This window comes from Pleurodeles waltl, chromosome 11 (genome assembly GCF_031143425.1).
Source record: "Pleurodeles waltl isolate 20211129_DDA chromosome 11, aPleWal1.hap1.20221129, whole genome shotgun sequence".
In the NCBI taxonomy this organism is placed as follows: Eukaryota; Metazoa; Chordata; class Amphibia; order Caudata; family Salamandridae; genus Pleurodeles; species Pleurodeles waltl.
In genome coordinates, this window is record NC_090450.1 from 707,654,574 (window position 1) to 707,680,050 (window position 25,477).

Here is a 25,477-nt window from a genome sequence, read left to right on the forward strand (position 1 = left end):
AATTACAATAGTGATGTGGGTATTGTGTCAGCCACTCTTTAGCATTAGTCACACAAGGGCAGAAATTAGGAAGCACCCGCCAATCCCTGCTCACCTCCAGCTGGAGCTTGGGCTGCCCACCCACCATCATGCAGGATAGATGGAGCTTCTTTCCCACGATGCCCAGGGTCACGGGCAACTTCCTGCTGCTTGGGGGAAGCGATTTATAGGAGGTCATGTTCAACTTGACTGCAAGTTTAGAAAGAAGAGAAGGAGTTAACAGCAATCACACTCGTCATACTTCATAAGGCTGTTTGGGCAGCCCCTTGACCACAAGCCCCCATACTCGCAGCACACACACCCCATTGAGACCATCATTACAAGTGACCTGTTCATTTCCCTCTTATTTCCCGTCAATGGAAATACTGTTACTGGGAGTATTTGTAAGTGCAAGGGCAGGGAAACACATGGTGAATAACACATGGCAGTATGTGTTTTTCTGTGACATTTCCCCTGTTTCCTCTGGTGTCTCATACAGAGATTTTGACTGCTTTCAGCACCTGACATTTCTATGTGAAAATAACAGAATTTATAATTTCATAAGGCATGCTAACTCCTGTTACCGGGCACATTAGAATTTGTGGACAACTCTAAAGAAGGCCTTAAAGAAAACATGAAAGAGTCACGGCTTCATATAGTAAAAGTGGCGTGTCTGACTTTTCACTATACGTCCATGTATGTCACCGTAAGGCACAGAAGGCACCCTAAATTGCTAACCAAGTGTCCCCATTTCAGACTTTGAATTCCATGTCACTTCTTTTAAAGGTGGTACAAATGGGTATTTATACCCCCCACCTCATCAAATACTGATTTTCCAAGACATGACTTGATGCTCACCTTGTCGAGTGGCATTGGGACCCTGCAGATAGACGGCCACCAGCTGGGCCTGATCCGAGAACTCCTGCAGCACCATGTTTTTGTTGGCTGTGTCGGTGATCTTGTATTGAGCGCATGATGAGAAGCGGTACCCCGACTGTGTCATGGATGTGTCCTCGAATGTTTGGTAGGGGATGTCTTCTGGAAAGAAGTGACAGGTGGTTAACATCGGGAACAGAACAGCGATGGGCCTGCATTTGGGATCCAGGAAGTTGTGTTGAAACTTTCCAAATGCAGTCAACTTTGAAACTCCATCGCCCTTCGTAAAAAGGAAGCCCTCTGGCTGGGAACTGCCCCCATGAGATGAGGATGGGGCCTCTTTAGGACCTCGATGGATCCTCCTTGGTGCAGGAAGTCAGCCATCCAGGGGCCGAAACGTGAACCACTGAGTTAGAAAGGAGGCACTCCAGGAGTAGGAACAAATAATTTGATACAGGGAGCAGGCCTTCTGCTGCAGACAAAAATGTTCCTCACCTCAAGTACATTATTTATATTTTGGGCCTGATTTGGAGTGTGGTAAATGTTTACTCTGTAACAAATGTGAATGATATCCCATCCATTATTAATAAGTGCATTGGTGACCCTCCGCCAATCTCTTAATTAGGCCCTAAATGTTTAATCTGGACCAGTGGGCTCAGCAAAGACACTTACTGTAAATCAAGAACATTTTATTTGAAATAATCAATTAAATGGTGTGCTATACTATTAAAGCTTGCCTTTAAAAAGGAAAATAGGCTTATAAAAGTAAGTCTGAAGGTGTTTCAGACAAATTTGTTCCTTGGGAGGCATAGTTGTTAGTAGCCCAGTATGGTTTTACAGCTTCCCTCCTCAATGCTCAGTTAGCAATGGGGTTCTGGCTGCAATTAACAATCATGAGGTTTTGCTTGAGAATACTGATAGAACAAAAGGCAATGATAAAGCAGTGTTTTCAATGTTCTTGTTATCTAAATATGTTGTCAGGCTTAGACTCATTTGCTGTTGAAAAATGGAATTAGATTGAGAGGCTACCATTATAGATGAATTCTATCATTAACTTGATGTTATGTTCATCATATGTAGAAAATATTTCAAGCATGTAAAGTTTGACTTTCAAAATTACTGCTTTTGATACATAGGTAAACATATAGGCCCTCATTATAACTTCAGCAGTCTTTTCAACAGAACGCCGAAGTCGTGGGCGCCAGCAGACAGCCAGTGTTGGTGGTCCAAAGACTGCCATATTATGAGTTAAGTTGGATTTCCGTGGAAGAGAGTTGTCTCCACCGCCCGCACCGCCACGCCAATAAGACTCCTCCCGCCGTATTACGATATGTAATGCGGCACAGCAGTTTCCTGAACAGTGGTGCGGTTCTGGTGGTGGAAACACTGACAGCCATCCCCTCCCAGACGAGCATCTCGCCAAGACAGGTAGGTGGACTGTCCAAAATGGGGGGGATAGGAGTGTCTGTCTGTGTGCGTTTGTATGCAGAGGGGTGGGGGTATCTGTTTGAGTGCGTATATGTGTTTGAATGGGGGTGGCTGAGTGCATGTATGTGTGCGAATGGGGGTGTCTGAGTGCGTGTTTGTGAGCGTGCGGTTGGGGGGTGTCTGAGTGCGTGTGTGGGGTGTCTGCATGTGTGGGGATGGATGGGTTGTCTGCATGTGTGTGGATGGGTGGGGATGTTTGAAAGTGTGTGGATGAGTTGGGGGTGTTTGACAGTGTGTGGACAAGTGGGGGTGTTTGAAAGTGTGTGGCAAGTGGAAGGTTGTTTGAAAGTGTGTGGATGAGTGGGGAGTGTTTGAAAGTGTGTGGACGAGAGGGGGCGTGTTTGAAAGTGTGTGGATGAGTAGGGAGGGTGTTTGAAAGTATGTGGGGGTGTGTGTGCCGGTGACAGGAATGGAAATTCCTGTCGCCAGGTGCGTTACCGCCAGGGTTTTCTTGGTGGTGCGACCGCTATGGAAAGCCTGGGGATGTGCTGACTTGTAATACCGCTGGCAGTCTTGCGGCTGCCGCCGGGCGTCAGTCCGACCGCCTTGGCTGTACTGCCTGCGTTGCGGTGGTTTGGCTTCTGCCAAACTGCCAATGTCATAATACGGCAGTCTTTACCGCCGGCCTGTGGCGGTAAGACCCCCACCATGAGTATGGCGGTCTTAAGACTGCCACACTCGTAATGAGTGCCTTAATGTAAAGGAGCATTTACACAGATCACAACAGCAATTGTGACTCAAAGAGATCTGCAATTAGCACTCAACTCTCTGAGTGTTTGACAGGTTAGACACGTAATTTTTCTATAGTTTGAAAGTAATTGCAGTACTCCGTTGCAGTAGGTTGGATCATAATTCCCAATGTTGCTGAATCGTGGCCCTGAAATAAAGACTTCCAAAAAAAGGCATCTTCTTACCTTCCACCAGCATGTCCTTGAGAATCTCCAGGAGATCGGTGTCCCCAAACAGACACCTGCCAGTCACCCCACGCTTCATCTTCTTCACTGCCACCACGATCACCACTATCCTGCGGAAAACAGGGGGCTCCTTGGGGATGGTCAGATTCACCTGGATGGATCCTCCACATGTGGCACAGATCTTTGGGTAGAGACCCCATTTGGTATCTGGCAAGGGTGACTGAGGATTTAATAAAAAGAACAAAATTATACTTTGAGGAACATTTTACTTCAGGCCTATTTGTGTCTTATCTGCTCCAACCCTATCATTACATTCAGGCCGGAGACCAAATGGCATAATTTATTTCTGCACATTACCAAAACAGTTGAGGAAGGGGCCTCCTTAGGGCCCTGAACTCTGAAAAAGTAGCATTTCGCAGGAAACACCCTGACAAAGTAATATAGAAAATCATCACCTGTGTATCATCCCAGTTTCCTCAAGCGCTCACTTTGGTGAAACTTGCAGGTGTATTCCTGCCAGCAAAGGGGTTTGCATTCTACTGAGTTGTGTTGTACTATAGTGCCAGCCATTGTCTAGTCAGACTAAGTGCTGCAAACCTGTCTCTTTGCCATTGTTCAGGAATCCTGAAGCAAAACAGTTCTGTTTTGTACCCTTCCAGAGTCCCAGTTACTCGCTAAATGTGAGCTCAAACTTGCAGGAGCCTCCAATTCGTGCTGGACTTAAAGGACGGGGACCTCACGGGAGCAGCCAACTAGAAAACCCAGGAAGAGAGATCTTGAGAATTGACTGCCAAGCCAAGTCCTTGATAGGTCACCTGCCTTTCAGAATCCAGTGGATCAACTATCCTTTTAAACCTAGTTAACACCTCACTTGGTAAGCGTGGGACTGGACAAATCCCTCTCATCTTAACAATTTGAGATATGTCAATGTCCATAAGTAGCTGGTCAACCTAATTGGTAGCTGTGCTGACATCCCACTTAGTTAATTGGATATAATCAATTCCTTGATGACATACAAACTGGGATTAGGTCAGACATCCAGCATGAGAATGATCGTGCTTCAAAATAACTGATGATGCCTTACGACTCCTGGACAGTGGCGAGTCCTGTCCTCGGGTCCTTCTTTATCTGTGGTAGCATTTGACACCATCAACCTCAATGTTCTTTTAGATGTTCTACAAGACTGTATGAGCACAGATCTCAGAAGCTTCAGTACTTACTTCAGCAATGGTAAATCCAACCTAATAAATCATACTAGGGAACTGTCTATTTATATATTGGAGACTGGTCTTTGCCTCAAAAGAGTGCCTTAAAACTCTATTCTATTTCCAACACTTCTCACTTTTTGTTCAAAACCATTTGGTAACTTCCACACATTCACCATAACTTAACAGCAATATCCCAATGACACCTATATTGGTGACTCTATTTGGATGTCTCATTTCCTAATGAGCTCTTTCTCCTTGGTTTACCCTCAATAATATCCTCATGCTTAGTTTCTCCACATTCCCTGTAAATTTTACTATGCATGTTCAGTTTTCTTGACTGCTCACATGCCATCATTGAAAGCACTACATGACTTGATTTTTTTCTTGATTTCAGACTCATCCTTCATGTTCACATCAACAACATAGCTTCAAGTGTACATTATCAGTTCACCCCTGAACATGACTTCAGAAACGTTGGTAATCTTTGACCTTCTCTAGACTCGACTGCAGTAATAAAGCAAGGGGCATTTTCAAAATGCATTGTGGGGAGCACAAATTCCTCATTTCCTCCTCTACATTTGGGAATCACAGACTCAAAATCTTTGGTGACTTTCCCTAGCTGCATAGATCTGAAACCCTCCACTTGGAACCCCTAGTCTTCAATGTACAGTGCATTAGGGATTGTAATATGAAACATGTCACTGGCATGCAGTAAGCATGTGTGCCCACTATTCACGACCCAATGCACTTTGGTATTATAGAAGGAGACACAAACATTTGAGGGCCCCCTCTTTAATAAATCTTCGGCCAGCGATAAGTGTGCACTGGCACAATTCCAAGTTGTACCCTGTCATTTGAATGGGGTTGTGAGCTTAAGCAAATGAAGGAATCTATTGCTTTTGTCAATCAATCAATAAGGATTTATAAAGTGCGGCTAATCACCCAATAGGGTATCCAGGTGCTTACAGGTCCCGGAGGCTTATTTGAACAGCCAGGTCTTGAGGGCCATTCGGAATTCTGGAAGTGAGATGGTGGCCCATAGGGGTGTGGGTAGAATTTCCAGGTTTTTGCTGCAGTGTGGGAGAAGAAGCATCCGCCACTTCTACTTCGGTAGATGCAGGGAGTATAGGCAAGTGAAAAGGAGGCAGAGTGTAGTCTTCTTGATGGTTGGTGGAAGTTCAAGCTGTGGTTCATGTACCCGGGTCCTTGGTTGTGTAGAGCCTTGTGTGCATGGCTCAGCAGCTCGAATAAGCATCTCTTCTATAGGAGAAACTAGTAGGGATGCCTGAGGTGGGATAAGATGTGGGTTCGTCGGGTAAGGCTGAGGATGAGTCTGGCTACGGCGTTTTGTATGGTCTAAAGTCTTTCTAGGAGGAGTTGCCATAGTCCAGTCAGCTGGTAATGAGGGCCTGTGTCACTGTGCATCTCGTGTGTAGGGTAGCCACTTAAAGGCTTATGCAGCATGTGCAAAGTGAGGAAGCAGGCGGAGGAGACAGCGTTGATCTGTGATTTCATGGTAAGCTTGTTGTCAGTGATGATTTAGAGGTTTCTGGCATGGCTGGAGGGAGTGGGTGTGGCTCCTAGGCCTGATGGCCACCAGGAGTCATTCCATGTGTTGTTGCTGTTGCCAAAGATCAGTACTTCCATCTTGTCTGTGTTCAGCTGCAGGCAGTTGTTCCTCATCCAGTCAGCAACGCTTGTCATGCATCTGTAGAAGTTGGTTCCATCATTAGGGTCGTCAGTGAGTGAGAGGATGAGTTGGGTATCATCTGCATAGGAAATCAAGTTGAGACTGTGGGATCTGACGATGTTGGCCAGCGGGGTCATATCTGCATTGAAGAGCACAGGGCTGAGAGATGAGCCCAGGGGGACACCGCAGGTGATCTCCTTGGGTTCGGAGGTGAAAGGTGGATCCTCTGGGTTCTTCCGGTGAGGAAGGAGATGATCCATCTCAGTGCGTCCCCTTGAATGCTGATGTGGTGGAGTCTTTGGATAAGCAAGTGGTGGGATATGGTGGCAAAGGCTGCTGAGAGGTTGAGGAGGATCAAAGCTGATGATTCTCCTCATCAAGAAGGGTTTGGATGTTGTTGGTGGGTGCGATCATGGCAGTTTTGGTACTGTGATTGCTGCAGAAGCTGGATTTGGAGGCATTGAATATCTGGTTCTGCTCCAGGTATGTAATGAGTTGCGTTTGATGATCTTTTCCAGTACCTTCACTGGTAATGGGAGCAGGGAGAATGGCTGGTAGCTTTTTGGGTTCGTTGGGGTTGGTGGAAGGCTTTTTGAGTAGTAGTCTGACTTCAGCGTGTTTCCAGGTGTCAGGAAATGTTGTGGTGGTGATAGAGGTGTTAAGCAGGAAGGTGAGTTCCTGGTCGATCCCTTGGTTTCCAAGTTTGAAGATGTGGTGCAAGCATGGGTCTGTGGGAGCTCCCAAGTGGACGGATTTCATAGTGGAGGTGAGTCCTGGGTGGAGAGGATGTTCTAGGTAGTCAGTGTGTGGTTTGTGTTGGTTACATTAGTGGCATATCTGTCGAGGTAGTCCGTAGGTGTGGTTTGGGGTTTGAAGTTTCTGTATATGGTTGCGGTCTTGTGGAAAAAGTGGGCGAGGTTGTTGCACAGCTCCTGTGAAGTTGTGATGTTGTTTTTGCTGGCACCTAGGTTGGAGAATTCCTTAATGACGTTCAAAGGTTCCTTGGTGTTGTTGGTACCGGTTTCAATGTGTGCGGCAAGGGCTGTCTTCTTTGTTGCCCTTAGCAGGCAGTGGTAGAGGTTGAGAGAGGTCTCGAAGTTTGCTCTGTCGAAGGTGTCCTTGCTGGCTTGCCATCTCCTCTCCAGCTGTTTGCTGTCTCGTTTTGCTGTTCTGAGTTCTTGGGTGTAGCAACTGGCCTTTTTGATGGATTTTCTCTGGATGTTGCTCATGATGGGGAAGATGCTGTTGGCACAATTGGTCATCCAGGCGTTGAAGTTTTTCACTCTCTGTTCGAGGTAGGTGGCGGAAGCTGGCTTCGTGGTGCTGTTGAGGGCATCCGGCCAGATGGTCTCTGAGATTTTGTTCCACCTCCGGTGGGGGGTGTTGGTTATCTTGGAGGTAGAGGTACAGGAGTTGGATATGCTGAAGTGGACAATGGAGTGACAGGTCCATGTGAGTAGTTGGGGTCGTCGATGTGGAAATTTAGGTCACCGAGTAAGATGTAGTCCTTGGAGTCTAGGACTAGAGGCGCAATGAAGTCTGCGATGGTGTTGCAGAAGCTGGAGTGCGGGCTATGGGGTGGGTATGCAAGGGTGCCTTTGATGGTTGCTTTGTCATCCGTCTGGAGCTTAAAGTTGAGATGTTCCATGGGGTGGTAGTGTTGTCGGTGGTGGTGGTGCAGTCTATTGTCTCTTTGTGGTTGATGGTTGTTCCTTATCCCAGTTTGTTGGCGTGGTCCTGGTGAGTATTTTTATATCCTTTGGGGATCACTGTGGCAATGTCCAGGGCATATGTTGGGTTGAGCCAGGTCTTGGTGAGAAAGATGATGTCGGGTGGGAGGATAGCGATGAGGTCCCATAATTCAGTGGAATGCTTGCATAGTGAACATGTTTTGAGAAGGGTGCATGCGAGTTGGTATTTTTGTTCAGATTGTTTTTGTTTGGGTGGTGTGTTCAGGTTGGGGCTGGTTGATGGGCTGATGTGTTTGCTGTGGCCGGTGAAGTGGCAGTGGGTGCAGCTGAAAGTTCCTAATGTGGCATGTGGGTCGGCGCAGTGGCAGTGATTGTTGTGGCGCCCGGGGTGTTGGGCGCAGGGCTCAGCCTGCATAAAGTAGGTCCTTGGGTAGGCGGGCTTCTGTTGGCAGGAAGAACAGTGAGTGAGGCAACCCAGCCGGGAAAACCCCAGCAGGAGAACTCAGGCAGCTGTGGTGTGTGGTGTCACTGGATCAGTCCGGAGCAAGCAGGAACTGGAAGCCACAGGCAAGTGGCAGGCTAGGTGTCCGTATGCTAGCACCATATTACAGATGGAGGCACAGAGGGAGAGACCCTCATGAAGTGCTCTCATTGTGCACCAAATAGAGCTGGTATGCAGTCAGGATAGCTTTCAGTGACTCCCTTGAAAGAGTGTAAAAGAAGTCTCAGCAACTCCCCTAGGCATCCCTATGATAGCGGATGCAGTGAATGAGTGCCTGGAGAGGGTCTCTGTCCTTTTGAATTTCAGGCCGCTTTGCAGCCTGCACATTTGAAACAGCTGGTCTGCCTTTCACTAATGTGCTTATTCCAGTACAGGCGTGCGTTTGGGCATGCGATGAGAACAGTGCATTGGCTATGGCACAATGCACTCTCCCAGTGTGTCCCGGGGCACAGAGAAGGACAAGGCACCTATCTGTAATGCACTCCTAGGTCTCAGGCCTTCACTGGCTGGGCCCTCAGAATCTAGAATTCCACTGCCCAACAAGCTTAAATCTGAACACACACACCTTATATTCATAAGATTTCTGGAGTCTGTTTCATCATATACTCATTCTTTTCTCAGTAGTCCTTTCGTGCTTCTTGAGACACGCTTTACCCGCACCTCAACCTGTACTGTACACATTGACCCTATGATACTAACAGTTGCTATTGCGTATACATGTATATACTGTTTCTTCTCCCTTCTCTTGAGAGCATATTTTCCTCATCTCTGTTGTATATATATTATTAGTTCTAATGAAAGTGTTTTATATTTGACTGTATCCTCTGCTTTTACCCATGCATTGCAGTATTTTTATAGTACTTTCATCTCCTTGACGACGTAACAAAGATGAGCTCTTTTTTTCTGTTTTAACTAAATTGCTCCAACACCCTTTCAGCCCTGTACACGTTATACAAACCACAAACTTATAGGCCTGAGCATCTGAATACCTAGGGAAAAAAAGCATCTCCGTAGCCTCCACTTCCTCCAAGTACCTTTTCAGATGAATGCACACAGAGAAATGTACTGATCAGGGAGAGGCTGCGAGACTAGTCTGGCTGCAGACACTGTGCGGAGGGGAGAGGAGGGAGTCTCCTACGTCACGCATTCTTTGGGCCGAGGCCCTCATGTACACATCAATTATACTGTTGCAAAGGTCACAACAGCCATTGTGACCACAAAATGTAATTTTAAATGTACAGAATTCAAATTGCGAGTCAGTGAAATGCTACCAAATCGCAATTTTATGAGTAAGTACCGAATCAGTATTTGGAAGGGTGTGTAGGGCATCTCTTCTACATACTGGTTACTTAAGCTAGTTATTAATGTTTTACTACCGAACTCCAGTTGCAAATCATTAATATTTTACCGCCAAGTTAATGGAGGTGGTAACCAGTCACAAACAGGAAGGGGTTGCCAAGGGATACCATCCCATTTGTGAATGTGGAGAAAAACATGTTTTAGTAGCAGGCAATTTTCCCTGTTCCTAAAAATGGATGTAAAATGTTAGATTTTTTTAAATACTCAAATGGGCTGCATTTCTAAAACAAAAAAATAAGACTGCTTTATTTTAAAGCAATCACAGGCTTGGCAGTCTGCTGAATGAACCCAGCAAGCCACCATGCCTGTGGCCTGCCAATCTTGGTGAGTCACAATTTGTGACGCTCATCGTTCATGTAGGTTTTGTTGTCAACCACTATAATTCAGTACTTTTTGGACCAATTTGTCAATACATATGTCGGTTTACACAATAGAAATGTATTCGGTAGAAGTGGGTGCACAAACTATGACTACTTATACTGAATCCATTATAATATATTCCAAATAAGAAATTACAAATTGCAAATCGGTATTTGTCACAATTCACTGTTTCATATTTGGAATATTAGTACATTAAGGCCCAGATTTAGGCTGGCCTTGTGCCATTCCAGTGCCATGATAGCGTCATCTATTTTACGCTAATGTGGAGTTGGAAGGGGAAAAATGCACACCATAGTTACAAAGTTTGCATTGTGCCACTTTGTAACCCATTGCCCCACATTATGCCAGCGCCAGGCATAATATATGCATGGAGGGCATTGCGGCGCAAGAGGAGCAGTATAAATGGTGCAAAGGAATCTATGAGATACTTTTGCGCCATTTTATCTGTTTATCTGCATTTTTTAATGCCTGCTATGTGCAGGTATTAAACAGAGGCTCCCATTGATTACAATGGGCCTCTGGGTGCTTTGCAGGATTAGCGTCATCAGTTTTGCCGATTATCCTGCACAGCGCCGGACTAGCATCAAAACTTGTGACACTAATCACTCTAACTACCGCCATGGTTAACCGTATTTTAAATACGGCGCTACCATGGTGGCGTTAGGGGGGCGCTAAGGGGCACAAGAAAAGTGGTGCTGCACTAGGTGCAGCGCCACTTTTCATAAATCTGCTCCTTGGTCCAGTATCTATCAAACTATTTACCTTTATTTCTATCAATCAATCAATCAGTCGGAATTTGTATAGCGCAGCACTATCACCCCTAAGGGTCTCTGGGAACTGAGGGTGCCATGTCTCCCTCAAAAAGCCACATCTTGAGTCTCCTTCTGAAGTCTGCCAGGGAGGAAGCTGCTTGGAGGTGGAAGGTCAGGTCGATCCAGGACTTGGCTGTGATGTAAGAGAAGAAGCGGCCTCCGCTACGGCTGCGATGGATGCGGGGATGTGTGCGAAGGCGAGCGAGGCGGAGCGCAGGTGTCTTGCAGGGAAGTGAAAGCTTAGTCAATGGTCGATAAAGGAAGGTCCCTGGTTGTGTAGAGCTTTGTATGCAAGGATCGGAAGCCAATGGTTGTTGAGGTGAGGGGTGATGCTGGTCTGCTTGGGGAGGATGAGTCTGGCTGCAGTGTTCTGTGTGGTCTGAAGTCTTCTGAGGAGCTGAGTGGAAATTCCAGCATAGAGAGTCGAGGCGGCTGGTGAGAAGGGCAAGTGTGATGGTCTTTCTGGTGTCGTGGGGGTCCATCTGAATGTCAACGGAGCATGCAGAGGTTGTGGAAGCAGGAAGAGGCGACTGGGTTTACTTGCATTTCATGGACAGTGGGCTGTTGATGATGATGCCGAGGTTGTATGCGTGGTCTGATGGAGGGTTTTGGTCCGAGTTCTGCTGGCCACCGGCTATGGTCCTATGTGGAGGTGTTCTTCCCGAAGATCAGGACTTTAGTTATGTCTGAGTTTAGTTTGAGGGAGCTGTCTCTCATCCATGTTGCTACGTTGGTACCTTTATCATACACTGATTCCACTCACTGCACTCCAGTAACCCCCATAAATTTAACCTCCTCCTGTCTCCTGCTACCCCCACCCATCTTTACATCTCCTGCTTTCTCCCTGCCTCAATTCCTTCCTGCTTGCCAGACGTGCAAACCCAGCTGTTCCGAATGCAATAAGTCAGTGGTTCTTAACCTATGGTCTAGGGCCTCGTGGGGGTCTGTGAAGCCAACTCAGTGGGTATGTGACTGCTATAAACATCAAATAATATGAAAAATCAATAAGGTGTAGATATATAAAGAAGCAAATTGTAAAATTTAAAATGTTTAAATGTTCTGTAAATTTTAAGGAATTACAAAATTAAGCCTAAAAATTATTATCATCCTCATATTGATTTGTAGGGAAGAGTGCAAATGCATCAAATACACTACAGTATGGACAATGAGTGACCTCAATTGGGTATAGAAAACCTCCAATCTCCCCATTAGAACTACAATTTTGAATATTTCATTTTGGTTTGTGAATATATAAACTATCATCATTTGTATGTTTGTTTAAAGAATGCTTAATTCTGTATATTTGTGTATTTTATTAATGTTCAGATCATCAAAATTGGTGATGTTGAGGTCCCTGGCTTCCAGTAATGACTCAGTGGGAGTCCCCACATTCTAATAATAATTCAGTGGGTGTCCTCCGGTTCCAGTTATGATTAAGTGGGAGTCCACAAAAGTCAAAACGTTAAGAACCACTGCACTCGCTCATCTGCCAGTGAAATCCTAGCATTTATAGTAAGAGCTCTTCATGCAAAGTGCTTTTCCTTATTGCCCAAAATGTGTTCCCTCATTTTTTCTGCTTCTCCGATGTTCGCAGCCAAGGGCTTAGGGATATTTCCAAGGGCCCTGGGTAATTTTGGTGGATAGTGCTGCAAGCTCCAATATATAGGGTGACCAGGCATCCCAGGTTTGCTGGGACAATCCTGGTTTTTCACCAGCTGTCCCTTCAGATTTTGTGAAAATTAGCTCATGTCCTGGGTTTTTTAGATGGTCGACTGAAAACGGTGGGAGGTGCCTTTTTTTGTTTTCTAAAGCAGAGATAGTTTGCTATTATAAGAAAGCAATTTAATTAACATGCATGATACTTGCATTTCAGTTATGTTCTTAGTGCCTCTCTTGTAATTCTGTGATGATGAGCACTGTCATTCTGTGCCCTCTGTTGAAGTTGTAGTGTATTCCTTCTATTTTTGTGAAATGTCCCGGTTTTTTGCTTTTCAATTCTGGCCACCCTACCAATATAACATAACCTAAACTAGAAGCTTTAATACCTCTTTTGCCATTACAATACCGAGTTATTGAAGCCTTTCAGAAAATCTCACAGTAGTCATCACAAATGAGAAAACAGTTCCTGTTCATTAGTTTAGAACAGTGGTTCCCAACCTGTGGTCCGGGGACCCCTGAGGGTCCACAAAGCCTCCTCAGGGGGTTAGCGACTGCTTAGAAAATTAAATAATATTAACAGATTAGGTCCCCAGCTTTCAGTAATTACTCTGTGGGGAGTCCCTGGATTTGAATTATGATTCAGTGGGGGCCCCCGTTTCCAGTTATAATAAAGTGTGGGTCCACAGAAGACAAAAGGTTGGGAACCACTGGTTTAGAAGATTAATTGTAGATAGTAAACTGCAGGGCCTTAGGTACACCACTATACAGGGTGTGTTTCCTGACCTTGAACACTAGATGCCCTACTGTAACTAAACTATAATTGTGAAATAATTTTTTGCTACTTTCCCTTTCAAGCAGCACATATGCTGCTGTAAAACAAGCACCTGCAATGTATTATGTCTTGCATGTGCTTGAGTTAGAGCTATTGGCATTGTAAATTCAGAACTGGACTTTTCTGCCACATAAGGTAGTCAACCCTGCTGTATAATTTCATCTTTTTCTGTCATACAATTCTAGTGGCCCTGCATATAACTAAAGCACTTCCATTTACCTTCTTCCTCTATCTGCAGCAAAAAATAAAAAAATATGTTGCCATTTAGCATCCTAATTTAAATTTGCAATGCTAATTCCAATAGAATACCTCTTTCACCATCTCAACATCAGAAGTGGTGGCTGGCTTACACAATTCCCCCCAAAAAGACACAAGACAGCCATGGAGGAGTAATGAAAGAAATTAACTAGAAGGGGCACTCAAACATATCAAGAGTGTTCAAACAGTCCTAGTTTAATAAGGATGTTAAGTTGGCCTGAATTATGGTCATAATTGTAATAAAGAGAATTTATTAAAACAAATACAATTATCATATAAACCTTTATCAGAAATAAACTTTTGGCATTAGACTGTAATGCTCAAAACAGCCCCTACAGGGCTCCACAACAAAAATATAATCTGTAAGAAACATGGTCATATAACCATATTGTTAGCTGCAAGAGAGGATAACCCCATGAAAAAAATAAAGGCAAAAGTAATGCAGTGTAACCATATACTTAGCCCCTAGAGGGCGTGTTTAGGGCTAGCAGGCATACTGCAATGATATTACAAACAAGGCCTTTAAAACAAAACTTCTCCCATCTGTAAACCAAAAGTTGTAGCCATGAGAAAGCTTAAAAGACAATGAATGGTGGAAGGGGGTATTATTTTGGGGCCCCCACTAACCTAGTGTGGGGACCCAGAGATGATGTAGACACAAAGAGCGTTTTGAAGTTTGTCCCATTGTCCTAGGACCACCACAGGCTGAGTTATGAGCAAAAATGTTTTATCAAAGTAATGTCCTGCAAAGCATTATGGGTTGAGCTTTTGTGCCGCAAATAATATAGGGCCAGATGTAGGTACACAGCGAATTGCGAGTTGCAATTTGCGAGTCCGAGCGACTCGCAAATTGCAACTTGCTATGCAGAAAGGTGTCTCAGACACCTTCTGCAACTCGCAATGGGGTTGCAAAGACCCACCTCATTAATATTAATGAGGTGAGTCGCAGTTTGCAACCCCATTGCGAGTATGGGCACTCACAGGGATGGTGGCCTGCTGGAGACAGCAGACCACCATGTCCGTGACTGCTTTTTAATAAAGCAGTTTTTTTTTTTTCTATCTGCAGTCCGTTTTTCTTAAAGGAAAACGAGCTGCACTTAGAAAAAAAAACGAAACCTTTTGTTTCGGTATTTTTTTCAGAGCAGGCAGTGGTCCATAGGACCACTACCTGCTCTGAAAAATTGTTTTTGTGATCATTCACAAAGGGGAAGGGGTCCCATGGGGACCCCTTCCCGTTTGCGAATGGGTTACCATCCACTTCAAGTGGATGGTAACTGCGAGTTCATTTGCGACCGCTTTCGCAGTCGCAAATGAACTTGCATAGCGTTGCGAGTCGCAAATAGGAAGGGAGCACCCCTTCCTATTTGCGAGTCGGAAACGCATTTTGTGAGTCGGATCCGACTCTCAAAATGCATTTCTGCATCACGGAGAGGCTTTTGCGCCTCGCAAACAGCGTTTTCCACCGACACCACAATAAAAATAGCATTTGAAAGAAATATGGTTATCTAACCATGCAGTCAGCCCTTAAAGAGCATAACCACGTGAAAAGAATAGAAGGTAATGTAATGTAACTATAGCTTTAGCCCCTAGAGAACACTACGCATTACACATTTTCAAGGGTGACAGAACTATTACATTGATATTGAAAACAAATCTTCTCTCAGCTGTAAAACAAACATTCCAGCCATGGGAGAGCTCAAAAAGATAATGAATGGTGATAAGGGTTACTATTTTGTAGTCCCCACTAACATAGTATGAGGACCCAGAGATGATGTACACATAAAGTGCACACTGTGGTGGATGTTTTGAGGGTGGTCCTAGTGTCCTAGGATCACCACAGGCTGAGTTAGGAGCAAAAATGTTTTGTAAAAGTAATGCCCTGCAAAGCATTATGGGATAAGTTTCCATGCCTCAAATATTTTAATATGTTGATATGACTGTAATGCTTAGAACAGCCCCTAGAGGACACCACAATGAAGGGTGGTAGGGGTTACCACCACAGGCTGAGTTATGAACAAAAATGTTTTGTAAAAGTAATGGCCGGCAAAGTATAATGGGACAAGTTTCCATGCCTCAAATATTTTAATATGTTGATATGACTGTAATGCTTAGAAAAGCCCCTAGAGGACACAACAATGAAAATTGCATTTGTAAGAAACATGGTCATGTAACTGTATGGTTAGTCCATAGAGGGCATAACCACACAAACAAATGGCAGAAAGTAATGCAGTGCAACCATATATTTAGCCCCTAGAGGGCATAGTATATTACACATACTCAGGGCTAAGAGGCGTATAGCAATGATATCGCAAAGAAGGCCCTTAAAACACAACCTATTCTCAGCTGTAATACAAACGTTCCAGCCATGAGAAAGGTTAAACAGACACTGAATGGTGGTAGGGGTTACCACCACAGGCTGAGTTATGAACAAAAATGTTTTGTAAAAGTAATGGCCGGCAAAGCATTATGGGACAATTTTCCTGCCACAAAAATGTTAATATATTGATATGACTGTAGTGTTTAGAACAGCCGCTAGAGGACACCACAATGAAAATTGCATTTGTAAGAAACATGGTCATGTAACTGTATAGTTAGCCCCTAAAGAGCATACCTGCACATAAATTGGCAGCAAGTCATGCAAGGCAACCATATATTTAATCCCTAGATGACATAATACATCACACATATTCAGGGCTAACAGGCCTATAGCAAGGACATTACAAAGAATACCCTTATAACACAACCTACTCTCAGCTGTAAAAGAAAAGTTCCAACCACAAGAAAAGTTATTCATACACCGAATGGTGGAATGGTGGAAAGGGTTATTATTTTGGAGTCCCCTCTACCCTAGACTACAAAAATGATGTAGAAAGAAAGAGCATGTTGTTGTGAATGTTTTGGTGTTGGTCCCCTTGTCCTAGGACAACCACAGGCTGAGTTATGAGCACAAAATGTAAAAGTAATGCCCTGCAAAGCATTATGGGACACGTTTCCAGAGTGCAGTGAATATTGTAGTATCGGCTCTCCCACTGTGTTGGGAAAGACGCTTTCTCTTTGAGGATTTCTGTTTTAGTAAAGCATTCACCAATTTCAAGTGTTTAAAGAGGAGAGCCACAAGAAATTACTTTGATTTGGTAACTGGAAACAATATGATCAGCGCTTTAATACCACTGATCGAGTTCACACAGTTGTGCCTGTTCGCGCTGTGAGCACCATGGCTGCCATACAGCACAAAGGGGAGAGACAAAAGAAATAGTTCTCCCACGCTGAAGTATTTAGGCAATCTTGCAAAAATCCATGTAAGAGGGACAGTCTGCAAGGAGTGACAAAAAACAGCCTCAATGCGGTTACAAACATAAAGCAATCACCAATGACATCAAGTGATTTTTGGAAGGCAAGTCTATGAACTAGTTAAAGTGATGGGTGTTAGGTGGGCTCGGTTAAAAGCCCACAATACGTATAACAGGTCAAACCGCTTCTGCACTGGACCTAAAAAAAAAAACAAGGATTGGAAAATCCAGAAACCCTCGGCTGTAAAAACCCAATCTGTTAGATTTGCCAAATCTTGTAGCCAACTGCATGTGTCACACTGCATGCCAATGAGTGGTGGGCCCAAATTCTTTCTTTTTTGTAAAATAAATATTGTCACTAGCGGGAGCTACCACATGCCATGAGGCAGCGGGCCTGAATTCTTGGTTTGAAAACAAACACACACAAAAAATGTGTTGCCTCCAGGGCCCCAGCGCATTGTGCTCCCCACTTATCTCACAAACCCCCAGCAGTCACACTATCCACTTTCAGCCTGTGGTTGATGGGAGTGCTGAAGGCGGGTGAGCAGGAGCAGAGCAACTGCATCTTGCTGTGACAAAACGTACCTGCTAATTGGTATCCCGGCTCAAGCAGAAGCAGTGTTCTCTTTCTTTTTCCTCTGCTCTCTTCCTTCTTCCCTTCAGTTATCAGCCTACTTTAGGTTTTCTTCCATCTTCTTTCTTTCCTTTTATCTTGTCTCTTACTTTCTTACTTCTGTCATCTTCTGTCTTCACCAGCAGGCTCGCTCCAGGTGCCTCCAGGCATGGGGATGTGATGCAGCAGCAGCCAGGTGAATGAACATACACCTCGTCTGCTCCCTGACCCCCTCCTTTTATTTGGCTCAGCGGTCAAAGCTAGGCCAATAAAAGGAGGAGTCACATTCTTTGAATTCTGCAGGGACTTTGGTAAAAAGAGCAGGCTTTTTTTCAAAACTGCCAATTTATAAATTTTTTTGCAAATCGCTAAATTTCAAAATCCTGGAGGGTCTGTAAAATGGAATGGGAAACACATGCACTCCCAAGAAGTGCTCAATAATCAATTAAAAAAAAGTCCCATTGATTATGCAGTGGAAGAATGCAAGTCATCCAATGAAAACACTGTGGCAGGCCTTGAAAAATGTACTTGTCCACTCACTATGGTGAGTCATATTTTATCAGGTTGTGCTATTGTTAGAACCTACCCGCCCCTTCTGGTGAGTTGTCAAACAACAGGTGTTTTGTTAAGTCAGAAAGTGAAAGAGCTTCAAAGATGCCTTTAAATCATGTTCTTATCTTGTCACGTTTGCTCTGTGTTCAGAAACAGGGGTCAAAAGTCAGTTTGTCTTTTTACAGTTACTTTTCCTTCTGACTGCAGAGTTCCAAGATTTTGTAAGGTGAACTGTCTCGCCTGCTGTACAAAGAATGTGAAATAAAAGGCTGTAGGGTTTTGTTTACTAACACTGTAAAAATATTTCAAAATATATTTCAGTAGTTGCAAAAGCTAATTTGTTATACTTCTGTGTGAGCTGCAAGTTAATGGGAAGGATTTTTCCCATTTCTTGGAAATGTACTCTCTGTAAATGACAGTGCGCTACTACATCTTGCTTTAGTATTATATTTGTTAAAAGTGAGGGGCAGATTTAAGGAAAGTGGCACTGCACCCAGTTCAGTGCCACTTTCCTTGCCCCCCCCTATGCTCCACTACCGCCACCATGTGTGCACCATATCTCAGATACAGAGCATCATGGCACAGGGTAGGGGGCAATAACGTCAGAATTTTTGATGCTATTGATGTACAGTTCAGGATTAGCACCAAAATATTGGTGCTAACCCTGAACAGTACATAGGGGCCCATTATAAACAATGGTGTGCCCCCTTTTAAAGCCTGCTCTGAGCAGGCATTAAAAGTGCCAAAACAAATAATGCAAAGAAATCTTTTAGATTTCTTTGTGTCATTTTTTCGGGCCCCCTAACGAGGGAACGCCACTCAGCATACATTACGCCTGGCGCAGGCATAATGTAGCACCACTTTGTAAATTTGGTGCTGGGGAAGGCCACCTTAGCATAAAAAAAATTACAGTAAGGCAGCGCTAAAATGGCACTGGACCCTCTTAAATGAGGGCCTGAACGTTCAAACATTAAATGAGAAACACTCCTGCCCTGATGGCAATGCTATTGGTAAACTAAGAGGCAAGTCATGGATCATGTGTATCCTGTATGTGGGCTAAATTCTTATTATACGTGGAGCAAATGTTTAGTCTATTCAATCAAACAAAAAGAGATTTTTGTACAGCAGAAATGCTGACCTCACATATTTGAAGGTACACTTATATGTGAGAATGAAGAAAAAGGCGACTCTGTAAATTCAAATATTTGCCCTGGATCACACAATTTGAGACCTGTGTATGGTTCAAACACATTACAGCTGATTATTCAAACGACACGACCTACAGGTCTAGTAACATTTGAATGATTTTTTGAGGCCTAACAGTGGGACCAAAATGCTCTTGGGCACAAGAACAGATAGGAGAACCATTGAATCAAGAGCCGACAACTGAAAGTTTGGCATTTGGGGTGAGTGGTCAAACCTACTTTGCTCACATCATTGTGTAGCTGCGGGGGGGCTAGCTGGCAAGGGTAATTTAAAGGTACAAACATTTTGTGTAACTCCTTTCCAGCATTTGGCTTTTACTAAAATTACATGTGCAATATATTTACTTATAGGAGCTTTTAGCAAGCCCTCTTCCTTCATTGGTCTGTTATTGTGCCATTCACATTTTTCATCCACCCACTATGGCCTGTAGTGTGGGGCAATGGATCAGCTCATTCAACCATTCTCTAACTTCACTGTGAGTGATAGCACCCATTTGTTTCTCAAGGAGCACATCTGCAAACAAAATAGTTTCCTTCAGTGCCAGGAACTTCTATTGCAATGCATCCATTTTGAGACCAAAATATATTTTTGATTTTAATCAATTTGCGGTTTTTATATTAAGGACGGTCTGGCAACTTACCAAATAATAACATTTTGTAAATGCAGTGATGGTGGTATATTTGCCAGGTAATTTGCTGGCTATGTGGACTTGGGGTTTTTAAGGTGAGGCCACACGCACGTTTTGTAATTGTTTTTTAAATATTTGTGTGAAACAGGAAATGTATTTGTGTTTGCTTACAAATCCAGTTTTGCCACTGGTGGGTGAAGAGGGTGGTGGATCGGGATTTAACAACCTCGAATGTTAGATGTTTTGCTAGGATCATGATGCAGAGTTTGTTATTTGTTATTTGAAGATTACATGATGGTCTTGTGAGCAGTGATGGCAAAGGGGGTATGGTCTGATCGCTCTGTGGACAGGTTCATTGGGATGAGAGCATGGGGACCAGGTAGGCTGCGAGGACCGCTAGGTCCAGTGGGCTCAGAGGAGGAACACACAGTAGGTCAAAGGGGATTGAAGATCAGACGCATAGTTTCAGGATCTAAGAGATCATGGTTAGGTAGGTATTGGGAAGGGTGCAGGAACAGTATGCTCAAGAAGGTGACAGGCTAATGAGAGCTTTGAGAAGTGGTGCAGCAGGCTGCATTTTTGGTCTTGAATGGGTTGGAGCTGGTAGACTCAAAGGGGCAGGTCAGTTAGGGGAGGTGGACAGGGTAGGAGTGGTTCTGTATTAGCAACATCAATTAAGTTACAGGTTTTACAGATTCTCCCGCTAATTTCTAATGGGACACTCAAGGTCCACTTTGTAATCCGACCAACTCTACCACGCAGTGACCAGTACCTCTGGTATTGGACTTTACAGACCACTCATAACGAGAGGACTGGTCGAGTACATACTGAATGTAGCTTCTCTCCCAGCGGCATCCTCAAGGACATACAATTCCATGGAGGTTGTGGGTGAGGATAAGAGTTCATACCACACTCCAGGCTATTGTATAGTAGTATGTGATGCTTTAAGAAAACATAAAAAATGTAAAGACAGTCTGCGTAATGAATAAATGTAGGGACAGTCAGTAAAGAAATTCAAGGACTGCTTCAGGGCAGTCTCTACATTTATTCATTAGACTGACCGTAAGAGGTGCTTACCTTTTCTTATGCACACGCTGTTGCATTTTCAATGTTTCAGCCTCCAGAACCCAGTGGTGTAATGTACAATGATAGGGCCCCCGGCAGGAAGTGTAAAATGGGCCCTGAGTCTTCAATTTCCCACAGATATCCATTGGTATTGGGTGGAATGAGGCCCCTGAAGGGTTTTCCCCCAACACTCATGCATCAGAGGCTGACGGGGCCTGTGTTATGCCAACAAGAATCCCTTTCCCCATATAATCAAAACTGCCTTGTAACTCTGTTAAAGCACTCACCTCAGTTTCACACGTGCAGACCATTTCATGGGATACACTGTTGATACATAAACATACAGTATGTCAGTTCTATACAAAACAGTGGAATTTTCTGTTGTGATACTATCTCTGCATTTACTGCTGACATATTTGCTGTATGTGCAGCTATTTTAGTGGAACAAGGCAGGTATCAGTGTATATGTCTACCATCTGCCATGTATCTTTCACTTATGCACACTGTATAGTACGTTTACAGTTTGAATAAGAATGCCCATTTATATTTATGTAATACATGGGATTCTGTAATTCCTGTATAATTGTCAGTTGCATATTTCGTAATAAACGACAACTTGTGACACACCAAGGCGCTGATTATAAAGAAAAGATGTCAGAACTCTATTATTATAAGGTTATTACAGTTGAGTGCCAACGTCACAATGCCTGCTGCCTGAGCCAGCAGCCAAGATGATAGGTCACGTCACAGCTGTTTAAATCAACAAACTGAACTCTTGCCTTTCTTCCTTCTGCTCTATTTTTATAGCTTAAAATGACAAGCAGACAGAATATGTTTATGTTTTGCACTCCTTGAATAGAGAAAAGCTAAAATCTTTCTGCATGGTTCTACATGTTCAGAGCAACTGTATTTTTTTTTTTTAATAAAGGACATATTGGACTGTTTCTAATATCTGTTTGCAACAAAAATCTAATAGGTTTTTGATGTGTTTAATTTTGCACTAGAGGCTTTATTTATATTATTCATGTTTGAAAACATGCTTACTTTTTCATATGAAAGAGCTGCCCACCAAGGTTTTAAGTGTCTGTGGGAAAGGTGATGGTGTGACCATGTATTATATGGGATAAAGTACCCCAGTTGTACAACATAAGGATATTGCAAGTCACCTCGGAGTTCCATAACCTTATACAGGTTCTTGGCCTTCAGCCTCATTCCTCCATATGGTGGTGAAACTCCTCTGTGACTTGCGTTATCCTTATATGGTTCTTCGTGGGGTACTCTACCCCTCATGTAATGCACACCACAAAGTGAACTCTCTTGTGCAGGTAAAAATACAGTTATTATTGTTAGTACCACCCAGCTCAATTGGACTGGATTTAAACTGACCTTGAAAAGTTGGAATTCTGACTTGGCACAGGAGGGAATTTAACATGGGATAAAAAGTTTGCACGCGAATCTCTGTTGATAGCACATTAGCTGTTCAGAGATCTGTTGCTCGAGTTGCGTTTGTAATAGTCCTGGCCCCTTGATATACCTCTGAAAAAAATGTTGTTCAGAGATTTTCATTACTGATTTGTGTTTTTCTATCATTATAGAAGAAATTTAGCTTGGGTAGAAATTGCTAATCCAGGCCGTTTTTTTCTGGATGACATTTTTGAAAATGGCAGATGTGTTGCAGTGATGATGTAATATTTCAGGACTCATGAGACCTATATACTTTATTTTGGTGTCAAAACATAGCTTTCGGGGGTCAAGTAGTCTTCTAGAGACAGAAAATAACTTCTCAGAGCAACCCTTCTGCCATTTTTTAAAATGGTGGCTCTGTAATGATGTGTATTAGCCATCATATTGGTAATTTATTTTAATATTGTTTTTGTTTCAGGTTTTTCTTTGATTCAAATTCAAAAACATGAGCAAAGCAGGTGTGTAGCAGAGGATCTTTACAACTTAAGAGTTTTCCTAACTACAAAATCTAAGGACTTCTTCAAAAAAGAAAAATATGTCATATGCCAAACTAACCTGAGAAAAGCTAACATCAATGGCGGCTTGACAGAAGAGAGTTTGAGGTGCTGCATAAATACGGCAAGATGAAGTTAACAAAAGATTGAAACTGATGGGTGGAGAGAATAAAATATTTTATCACTGTAACAACAAGTGTTGCAAGTTATATACAATGAAAAGAAGCATAGATAAAAATTGTCAAAAAACAGCAGAAACCAATGAATCCACAAGAAGAATCTGAGTCTTCTGAGAAAGCCACGACAATTGAACCCAATGCCCATCCATTTAAAAGATTGAAGGCTACCCCTCGTCCACATCCAACAACTGATCAGAAAGCAGAGGATCTTCAATGTGTTTTCTGTGGTTTAGCCAGAACAAGGGCCAAAGGGATTGACAAAAGAACAAAGCACAGATTACGTGAGTTTCAAAGGGAAAACATGTTTTTATCTGCAGCTTATTTCTTCCAAGATGAAGTTTTCAGCTGAGTAGCTGATCTAAACAGCGAGGTGAATGTATTTTCACTGGATTTGTATGCCCACCTGAACTGCATGCTAGCATACATTCAAACATATGAATGTACAATGAGCTAACAGCAGCAACGTAACCGCCTTCAGTTAAGTGTGCACTCATTGGAAAAGCAAATGAAGTTTTAAAGTCACCTTTGAGTGCTGGCTACGGGTTCACCCTCAGTGAGATCAGAGAAATAATTGTCAACATTGATAAAACTGTATTGATCCATAATAATGAAATTAAGATTTTTCTGGTGAGAATGTACAATGACAGATTTTTTTTTTTTTCAGTCTAACAAAAAGAATGAGCTACTTATTGTGTTCTGATCTGATTTGACTCCTGAAGTTCTTGCTGCCAAAATAAGATCACAGGATGCATTAAAATCAGCGGGAACCATTTTATGAAACGTCCTGAAGAATTTAGATTTTGGAATTAATGACAAATTTTGTGATGCCCCAGAGCTCTGTAAATCATGGGAGTCAACAAGAATGACTGATGTTGTCTTAACATCATTGTTTCATATCAGCAAAGCAAAACTGTTACAAACTAAAGTTCTTGAGTTCGGGACAGAAGCTGATAATATTGATGATGACTTTGAAGATATGAGCGAAGAAGTGGAAGACAATCCCATGACCCAACAGGCTTGTGTTGTGCAAATGTACCATCTTTTCCAAAACATGTTTTATGAATTAAATCACTGAAAAAAGAAAACTCCACTACTCATGATGACTGCCCATGCAATCTATGAAATGTGCAAAAGTAGAGAGCTAATCACTTCAATGAATAGGATTGGTGCTTCAACAAGTTATAATGACATAGTATGGAGCAGGAACTTGTTAGCAGCTCATGCTGTAAAATCACGTGAATCCGACAGCACACCATTTCCAAGTTACTTTACCAGGAAAGGATTTACAAGTGCTGCTCTTGATAATTTTGTTTTTGATGACAGCTCTTCATTGTCTGGAATACCCAGCACACATGATACCGCCATGGTGCTTTTTCAAGACTGCACCAATGAAGTAGCCGCTGGAAAACAAACGGTGTCAGCTGTAGGCATAAACAAACAAAGCTGCAAACTTATAACCCAACTGCCTTGCCAATGTGTGCAAAACCACTAAAAGCTATCAACATTTCCGAGTCTACCACAAAGTTTCAAAGTGGCTAAGGATGTGGATCTTCTTCTACGTGATGCTCTGGTCCGCCAAGCTGATTTAAATGAATTTCAGTTATTAGGTGTAAACTGAAGGATGAAGAAAAGCCAGTTCCACCATGGACTGGAATTCATGCTCTGATCTCCCAGAATACCGTCCCACTGAAGAAGGTTGGGTTTTTACCAGTAATACCATCGCCAGTCACAAACTACGTAACAGTGTACACAGCTCTAAAAACTTTCAAAAATGTTTGTTCTCAGCTTGAAGACTAGCCTATCCTGCCAATTGTCTGGGATGAAGGTGTTTTGTTTATTGTAGTTATCATTTCTATGAGCAATCCAGTAGGTCTTTATCAAATGATGGGCGTTTTCCACATGACAAAAGTTGCATTGTGGTGTGCAGGAAGTTATCTCAGTGGATGTGGCATATACGATGCACTTATTGAGGCTGAAATCTTTGGGAGCAAAACTGCCCAGTCAGTATTGAGTGGAACTCATTATGTTTGTTTGTTACATGGTATGCTCATCATATCTGAGGGTATAGAAACATTGCGTTGGAATGCTTTTTGAAACAAGAATGAAAAATTAGGTTTTACATATCTTATCTCAAAAGTGAACAAGGCAAATGGTGCACTTCATTCAAAAGACATAATGTAAAGCCTGTTCAATACACTCAGTACAAAATCAGAAAACCTGAAAACCAGGTGCCTGATTTATACTTTCTTAGCACCACATTTGCATCATTTTTTTACGCAGAAGTGGCGCAAACTTACA

The 25,477-nt window shown here is 43.1% G+C and overlaps 1 protein-coding gene across 1 annotated transcript in view; it reads right to left on the reverse strand.

The window, feature by feature from the left end:
• The window catches only part of LOC138266021 (interleukin-1 receptor antagonist protein-like), a 57,367-nt gene that overhangs the window by 13,274 nt on the left and 18,616 nt on the right, over positions 1-25,477 (reverse strand). Inside the window, exons 3-6 of the mRNA XM_069214329.1 lie at positions 21,330-21,366; positions 3,297-3,516; positions 877-1,056; positions 95-228 (exon numbers count right to left, since the gene is read on the reverse strand). Coding sequence (XP_069070430.1) covers positions 95-228; positions 877-1,056; positions 3,297-3,516; positions 21,330-21,366 — 571 coding nt within the window. The remainder of the gene's footprint in view (positions 1-94; positions 229-876; positions 1,057-3,296; positions 3,517-21,329; positions 21,367-25,477) is intronic.